The 9,138-nt window shown below is 39.6% G+C and overlaps 1 protein-coding gene across 1 annotated transcript; it reads left to right on the forward strand.

Annotated features, from left to right (window-relative positions):
• Positions 1-39: 39 nt before the first annotated feature.
• Positions 40-2,394, forward strand: fidipidine (coiled-coil domain-containing protein 93). Its single transcript, XM_020950446.2, has 7 exons — positions 40-271; positions 331-539; positions 601-730; positions 789-1,088; positions 1,148-1,506; positions 1,564-1,677; positions 1,735-2,394. The coding sequence occupies exons 1-7, from the start codon at positions 188-190 to the stop codon at positions 2,333-2,335; spliced, it is 1,797 nt and encodes a 598-aa protein (XP_020806105.2). The 5' UTR covers positions 40-187; the 3' UTR covers positions 2,336-2,394.
• The last annotated feature ends 6,744 nt before the right edge of the window (positions 2,395-9,138 follow it).

Below are 9,138 nucleotides of genomic sequence, written 5' to 3' on the forward strand. Positions count from 1 at the left end.
TTATGTAGTAAGTATTTTTTTCGGTGTTTCTATATAGTGTGACCGAAGTTCAGTCTCTTAAAAAGACCCAAAATTCAATTATTGTCGATATTTCTGTGTGTTTTGTCAATTTTTGTGTTATTGCAATTTTATATGATAAGCAATAGGCTTCCGGCGCTGTGATAGCATGTAATTATCATTGTTGTTCATGGCTAACCGCGATGTATTCTCCAAGATCCTGCCAAATGTCAAGTTGGGCACTCGCTACGACGAGGATGGACGTGAAGTTCAGGTTAGCTTCTCAACCAATCCTCTGGGGATTCCCTGTTTTGAATAGGCTCTCTTTTTAAGGTGGAACGGCGCGAGGACTCGGATGCCACGGCCAAGGAGCAGGACACATTTGACATTCTAGTGGCAGCAGGATACTACCGTGCCCGCATAAAGGGCTTGTCTGCCTTCGATAAAGTTGTGGGCGGAATGACTTGGTGCATCGAGTGCTGCGACTACGACGTGGACGTGGATCTCCTCTTCCACGAGAGCCTGTCTATTGGGCAGAAAATGTAGGGAATATCTGCAGCAAGGAGAGGTGATGGTGCCTAAAGTTTCGTTCTATTTTTGTAGAGCTCTAGTGGAGAAGATAGTCTCGGTGTTGATTGATATGAAGTGCCCGCATAGCTTGGAGCCCCATCAAGTGCAGGGCCTGGAGTTTCTGGCTATACACCCAGTCATCCAGTGGTTGGTCCGGACTTCGGTAAGTCGAGTTTTGAACACTTATGTCGAGTTTGATGGCATTTACTTGACCCTATCAGGTGGAGAACCGTGCAGAGCGTGGCCAGCGCTTGAAGAGATTTGCCATTGGCCAGTTCCACAATCACTATCAGTACAAAAGCGACAAGGACAATCTCACTAAAATACGCCTGGCATCCACTCACATCAAGGCAATACAAGAGTTATACGGACCGAAGAGACTATACGAACGACAGGAAGCCCCTGGGGTCGATGATGTGTCGAGGGTCCGTCTTACTCTGCTTGAGTATGGAGATCCCGGGCCCATGTTCAAGAGCAGTGCAGAGAGAAAGGCATCGCAGGCTGCAGGAGAAGCCGAAGAGGTATAAATTATTAATATTTAAGCCAAGGATTTGAATTAAACCTTCCATCATTACTACAGCTTGATTTGGAGGAATACCTTCGCAGTTTATCCCTCGCTAAGGAAGACTTTACGGGCACTCAGAAGCGTATTGATCTCGATCCCTCAGCGCGACATGAGCTGCAACAGCACTATGCTGACTTCAAACTGGAAATGGAAACCGATGCCCAAGAGCTGAAAGCACAAAACCAACAGAAGCGTCTCGAAGCGGCCAAAATAGCCCTAGAACACAAGGTAAAACGATACTGCAAGGACAACGAAAAGCTAAAAGAAGCGGAAAAGGAGCAAGGCCAGAAGACCAAGGAAGTAGAACAGCAGTTAAATACTCTCAACGCTGAACTGAAGGCGCACAAAGACACGGCGGATAAGGCGGATCCAAAGTGAGTTGCTGCTTATGTAGTTTAAAGACGCCTTTTTGATTTTCAATGTTCTGTTAGGCTGCTGGATAAAGTTCAAAACTTGCTACAGCAACATGAGGAGCTCAAGAAAAGCGAGGCAGAGTTCAAGGAGTCCTGTCGTTCGGATTTGGCCAATCTTCAGCAGCAAATTGAGTAAGGTTACTCTAATTTATTAGAAGATATTCATTTATCACAAACTTTGTTTTACAGCGATTTGGAAGCGTTTAGTGCCCAAGATGCGGAAACCCAAGCTGCCGCCTTGGCTGGCGAAGAGCAGCGGCTCAAGGAGCTGCGCTTGCAGCTAGCCAAACGCAATCGCGGCATTGTGGCCATCGAAAGAAAGTTGGACGCTATTCCCGATCGGACGGAGCTTGCCCAATACCAGCGACGATTCCACGAACTGCACAACGAAATGAGCGGCAAGCATCTGGAGACCAAGCAATATTACATCCTGTACAACACACTCAATGACAAGAAGCGATACCTAGAGAAGGAGCTGGCCCTCCTCAACTCCATCTGCGAGGCCTACAACGAGGGCATGATGAGTCCGCATGGCCGCGAGGACTTCATCCGCCAGTTCGAGTCCATTGTGGACGGGGTGAAAAGCGCCCAGGACAAAGTGCGGCACAAGTACAATGAGGAGAGGATGCGACGCGACGAACTGAATGAGGAGCTGCAGTCTCTGCTGGAGCTTCAGCGGCAGTACGCACTGGCCGTCAAGCAGCTCACGCGCGAGTGCCAACGTTGCGAGCAGCTGCAGCAGGAGCTCAGGTCAATTAGGAGCAGGACCCAGTCCCAGCTATCGGTTTAACTACTTTAATTAACACGGAACACACTTAGCGAATTCGTTCAATAAATTATGTACACATATATCGTCGTAATTGTAGTCCCATTATCCCAGCAATATTTTTACTAGCTGCTCCGCCAAGGATTCGCCTTGAGCTCGACCAAATGCGCACATTTGTCAAGCTTAACTTTAACCTTTGGCACTGCACCGCTCGTATTTCATATATTTCCATTCATATTCGAGTATTTGTGGAATTCCTGTCACTACTGCTGCTGCAGTTTATTTCCATGGAACCCCCCATCCGGGATGATAAAGCATCGGCAGGACATGCAGACCGAAAAAATTTGCATATTTGCATTGCTGCCAGCTCACTTAATTCCATTCCATTTGGCGCTCTAATTAATATGCGGGCCGCTTAGTGGCATGCCGAGCAATCAGAGCCACTTCAGGAACTCGGGGACCACAGGAAGTCGGGGGGCCCACAGGACCCCAGGACCGACCGCAGCTGCTGCTTGCTGTTAATTAATGTCCTTGCACCTTAACATTGAATTCAAGCTGGGCCAATGCAATTACATTTTATTGCGTGGCAATCAATTCCATTCAACAAGTGACATTGAGACGGGGCAGGGGATCAGATGGGAGGCCATCCGTGGTGGCCCACTTCCTGCTTCCTTTAGCTTTCAGCCTTCGGCCATTTGGCCAAGATAAATTTCCAGCATATGACGAATATTTAAAGCGTCGAGGAGACAGACCTCCGCCGAAGGTTAAACCGGAGTCCTTGACAGGCATTTCCCAACTGACTTTATGGGAACTCTGCTCCCGGCTGCCATTGTGGCCGCTCCACCTTCTCCGCGACACTGTCTGCCTTATCGTACAAGAAACACACCCATATAGAACCAGTCAGGCATTCCGCCCATACATACATATATGAGCTTCGTTCGGAGGTCGGAGTTCCCTGGCTCCGGGTAAAAGTGAAAGCCAACACAAGGGCCCATATCCTCCCGCGTTTCCTCATTTATATTTGCTTTGGCATTTCACCCATCATCCGAGCACAAAAGCTGAATGGAATCGAATCGAATGGGGGCTGATTCGGGCGCTGATTGGGAACGCAGGCGAGGGAGCACACACATAAGCCTTGACAAAAGTCAATCAGCATATTTGCTCGATTGGAGGGAGCATGCCAAGCGGATAATCGATTCGCAATGTGTTTGAATAACAAATTACTGGAAATTGTGAATGCGAAAGTCATTGTATCACAGAGAGAGGCAGGCAGATAGACAGATACATGAACACATACTAAACACATGTAGTACTTTTTGGGGAAAAGGATTGGAAATGGTTTCGGGAATCGGGATTAAAATGTACGCAGCTGTCAGTGCCTTCGGATTGCGATGGAAACATCGCGCCAGCTTGACAATCGCTGCGACGCTGCGATTCCACTTGTTGGCCTTTGCCGTCTTGTTTGGTGAGTGAACTTGTGACTCGAACTATTGAACTTTGGGCTCAAACAATGAACTGTCCTTACTATTTGCTCCTCCTTCGAAGTGGGGGGGGGGGAAGCGTACACCATGAGAAAAGATTCCAGGAAGAAAAGAATGTTTGAGTTTCAACTATTTCCTACTCAGTTTCGTTAAATATATTTTCTTTAGAGGACAAAAGTTGTATACCCGTTGCAGGAAATAGGCCATAACTAAACCAAAAATATACGAATCAATCAATTCGGAAAGTGTTTCTATACTAGTTGTTTTAAGGCTAACAAATCTGCAAACTCAATTTTAGATTTAAAAATATTCAATTTTTTTGACAATTTTTGAAAATTTTAACGATGTATGTAACTATGTATATGTTGATAAGATTTAGTTTTGCCACCGTTCTGGGTAATGATTTCAGTTCAAATTTAAAGCAGGTAATGTAACCATGTCAGGCTATTATATACAGCTGGTCAGCAAGCGGTCATTTGTGAAATATACTTAACATGGAAAACCTTAAATTAAGTATACGCCGTGTATGTCTTAAGGGACATGTATGTAATTCCACTTAAAAAGCTAGCTACAAGAAAAATAACAAACTTCGGGAAGCTGTTTATATACCAATGCAACTTACAATGGAATTATCAGATCGAATATAAAATTGATCATAAATAAGGTTAAAATATTTGCGCTCTTTGAATCGATATTTAACAAAAATTTTTATACCCTTTATCATTCATAAGTTAGTAGCTATGACAAGTAAGAAACTATAAACAGTAATTATATTAAGTATGTATCAGTAACTTTAACCAGGAAGTAACTTTGACCAGTAAGTAACTATGACCAGTAAGTAACTATGACCAGTAAGTATATATGACCAGTAACTATCTATGAAGTAAAATAAACAATGACTTGCAACTTTTGTAACAACACTTCTCTGAGACTTGGCCGGCAGCAGTCACTTCGTTCCGGGGATGATAGAACCAGTTGGGAATCATATGCACAGATCTGCGAGATTTTTTTTGAAACATATTTAAGCTATTTGAATGAAACTATGAGTTATTCGTCTATTTAATTTTACTAGTATATAAGTCGGAGCAAGGCCAATCGGACTATATACATATGTATATAGCTGCCATAGGAACGATCGGAAAATTTTAAGAAAATTTTTTTTTACTTTTTTCACTTTTTAACATATTTTGATTAAATTTAATATATATCCATTTTATACTATTTTGTTCTAAAATGTTGTGAATATTTTATGAAAACCGGACTAATAATCATATAGCTGCCATACGAACGATGTTAGTATCAGCGTTCGTTTATAATTTCTTTATAATGTCTTAGGCTTCTTAGAGCTCATAGAAAGCATATTTATTTTTTTGTGGTGTATTAAAGGCAAAGGCAATAATCGTAGACATGCACAGATGTTCGAGGAAAACTTTAGCCACAATGGGAGAATAGGAAAAACCCAATGGACCGGGCTCAACCACATAATCTGCTGGCCAAGTTTAATCTAATTTCTGTGGCATGTGAATAATCGTGCCGAATTAGTTGTGTTGTTCGATTCGGTTCGGCTGGGAGTCAGTGCACCTTTTTTGTCAACAAAGAAAGTTGCCAAGGATGCTCATGCCCATCCTCCGTCCAGGATCCTGCTGCCCGGGAACGACATATGTGGCAGACAAGTTTAAATCAAGGCAAGGACAACAAAAAGCGATAAAGGAGCGATACATGCATTAATCAACTTCGGCAAATGAACCAAGTTGGCCCCGGGGCCAAGACCCAAACGGGGAGGGAGTACAAGCCCATGACCTCAAATCTCGAACTTTGGACTTAGCACTCCTCCAGCTCACACCCCCCATATCACCGTCGATTTGTCAATGTGTCAGATGATCAACCGAAAAACGGGCATTGGAGGAGCATTGATTTAATTAATTTATGTTGTCGCTGCGGGCCTGGCAACAGTCGACTCTGGTAACTCTGGACAGGATGCCCAGCAGCTCAAAGAAGCTGGGGTCGGAAAAATTTTTTTTTTGAAATTTGAAAGCTGGAATCGTTTGCCCATCGTTTGCCCATGTTTGCCCACCTTTTACTTTTTTTTGCCCACGTCCAGTTTTGAAAATATTCGACTTTGAAAATTTTCATCATTTTTCGAAAAAACAAAAGTTGACTTTTTTCAAATTTTTTTTTTGGAAATCGCAATAACATCGTTTGCCCACGTTTGCCCACCCTTTAGAATTTTGAAAAAACTTCAAGTTTAGAAAATTTTCAAAATTGTACTGGGAAATTTTGAATTTTAAAATTTTGAAAACTGGAATCGTTTGCCCATTCGTTGCCCATGTTTGCCCACCCTTTACTTTTTTTTGACCACGTCCAGTTTTGAAAATATTCAACTTTAAAAATTTTTCAAAATTATAACGTTTGCCCACCCTCTAAAACTAAATATTTTTAACAAAAAACGTTTGCCCACCTCTTAAACCTAAATAAAATCGTTAGCCCACCCTTTGAAATTAAAAAATTTCGTTTGCCCACCCCCTAAAATTAAGATTTTTAAAGAAAAAACGTTTGCCCACCTCTTAAAACTAAATAAAATCGTTTACCCACCCCTTAATTTTAAGTATTTGTATTAAAAAACGTTTGCCCATGTCTTAAAACTAAATAAAATCGTTTGCCCACCCTTTAAAATTAAAAAATTTCGTTTGCCCACCCCTTAAAACTAAGTTTTTTTAACAAAAAACGATTGCCCACCTCTTAAAACTAAATAAAATCGTTTGCCCACCCCCTAAAATTAAATATTTTTAACAAAAAACGATTGCCCACCTCTTAAAACTAAATAAAATCGTTTGCCCACCCTTTAAAACTAAATATTTTTAACAAAAAACGTTTGCCCACCTCTTAAAACTAAATAAAATCGTTTGCCCACCCTTTAAAATTAAATATTTTTAACAAAAAATGATTACCCACCTCTTAAAACTAAATAAAATCGTTTGCCCACCCCCTAAAATTAAATATTTTTAACAAACAACGATTGCCCACCTCTTAAAACTAAATAAAATCGTTTGCCCACCCTTTGAAATTAAAAAATTTCGTTTGCCCACCCCCTGAAATTAAGATTTTTTAAGAAAAAACGTTTGCCCACCTCTTAAAACTAAATAAAATCGTTTGCCCACCCCCTAAAATTAAATATTTTTAACAAACAACGATTGCCCACCTCTTAAAACTAAATAAAATCGTTTGCCCACCCTTTGAAATTAAAAAATTTCGTTTGCCCACCCCCTAAAATTAAGATTTTTAAAGAAAAAACGTTTGCCCACCTCTTAAAACTAAATAAAATCGTTAGCCCACCCTTTGAAATTAAAAAATTTCGTTTGCCCACCCCCTAAAATTAAGATTTTTAAAGAAAAAACGTTTGCCCACCTCTTAAAACTAAATAAAATCGTTTACCCACCCCTTAATTTTAAGTATTTGTATTAAAAAACGTTTGCCCATGTCTTAAAATTAAATATTATCGTTTGCCCACCCCTTAATTTTAAGTATTTGAATTAAAAACGTTTGCCCATGTCTTAAAATTAAATATTATCGTTTGCCCACCCTTTAATTTTAAGTATTTGTATTAAAAAACGTTTGCCCATGTCTTAAAATTAAATATTATCTTTTGCCCACCCCTTAATTTTAGGTATTTATATTAAAAAACGTTTGCCCAACTCTGAATATTAAATAAAATCACTTAATGTGTTATGTTTACAATTGTTAAATCCGTAATATCGGTTGCAGAAAGTACTTGTTACGAAAAAAAAAACAAATATTACAAAATTATTATAAAATCTGGTTTCAAATTGCTACGTTATAAAAATTCTACTAAAAATTGTACAATTCAATTTTTCCGTTTTTTAATTTTGCATAAAAACATACCAGCTATGGCCGAAAAACATCTAACGACAGGTGCCAGGACAAAAAAACACTACTGCCTCAAACATGTTGCAGACAGAGTGGCGGCCATACGATATAAGTCGTTGTTGCAGAATTGTGATCCCGAAACTTTATGATTTCTACCGCCTATCTGACGCCAAAATTTCAGTGGAATTGTTCTTACAAAGTTTCACGCATCAATGATCGCAACCGAGAGTCGTCTGGGAAGACTTCATGTGGCGCCTCTGCCTGCGTACGCCAGACCATACAAATTGTGGGACTACCTGAGGCAAGGACTTGCTGGCGCCATGTATATAGATGGGAATATCTGCATATTAGAATACAGGGATCTATATATGTATGTAAATATTACTAAATAATAGACGTAAAGGCGCCCAGACGACTCTCGGTTGCGATCATTGATGCGTGAAACTTTGTAAGAACAATTCCACTGAAATTTTGGCGTCAGATAGGCGGTAGAAATCATAAAGTTTCGGGATCACAATTCTGCAACAACGACTTATATCATGTATGGCCGCCACTCTGTCTGCAACATGTTTGAGGCAGTAGTGTTTTTTTGTCCTGGCACCTGTCGTTAGATGTTTTTCGGCCATAGCTGGTATGTTTTATGCAAAATTAAAAAACGGAAAAATTGAATTGTACAATTTTTAGTAGAATTTTTATAACGTAGCAATTTGAAACCAGATTTTATAATAATTTTGTAATATTTGTTTTTTTTTTTCGTAACAAGTACTTTCTGCAACCGATATTACGGATTTAACAATTGTAAACATAACACATTAAGTGATTTTATTTAATATTCAGAGTTGGGCAAACGTTTTTTAATATAAATACCTAAAATTAAGGGGTGGGCAAAAGATAATATTTAATTTTAAGACATGGGCAAACGTTTTTTAATACAAATACTTAAAATTAAAGGGTGGGCAAACGATAATATTTAATTTTAAGACATGGGCAAACGTTTTTAATTCAAATACTTAAAATTAAGGGGTGGGCAAACGATAATATTTAATTTTAAGACATGGGCAAACGTTTTTTAATACAAATACTTAAAATTAAGGGGTGGGTAAACGATTTTATTTAGTTTTAAGAGGTGGGCAAACGTTTTTTCTTTAAAAATCTTAATTTTAGGGGGTGGGCAAACGAAATTTTTTAATTTCAAAGGGTGGGCTAACGATTTTATTTAGTTTTAAGAGGTGGGCAAACGTTTTTTCTTTAAAAATCTTAATTTTAGGGGGTGGGCAAACGAAATTTTTTAATTTCAAAGGGTGGGCAAACGATTTTATTTAGTTTTAAGAGGTGGGCAATCGTTGTTTGTTAAAAATATTTAATTTTAGGGGGTGGGCAAACGATTTTATTTAGTTTTAAGAGGTGGGCAAACGTTTTTTCTTAAAAAATCTTAATTTCAGGGGGTGGGCAAACGAAATT

Source organism: Drosophila serrata, unplaced genomic scaffold (assembly GCF_035046125.1).
Source record: "Drosophila serrata isolate PLE 108 unplaced genomic scaffold, ASM3504612v1 contig_184, whole genome shotgun sequence".
NCBI classification, from domain to species: Eukaryota; Metazoa; Arthropoda; class Insecta; order Diptera; family Drosophilidae; genus Drosophila; species Drosophila serrata.

Coding starts and splice junctions, on each gene's coding strand:
- fidipidine (XM_020950446.2), top strand. CDS start 188: ATGGCTAACCGCGATGTATTCTCCAAGATCCTGCCAAATGTCAAGTTG. Junction 1,089..1,147: donor CTGCAGGAGAAGCCGAAGAG/GTATAAATTATT, acceptor TCATTACTACAG/CTTGATTTGGAGGAATACCT. Junction 1,507..1,563: donor GCGGATAAGGCGGATCCAAA/GTGAGTTGCTGC, acceptor ATGTTCTGTTAG/GCTGCTGGATAAAGTTCAAA.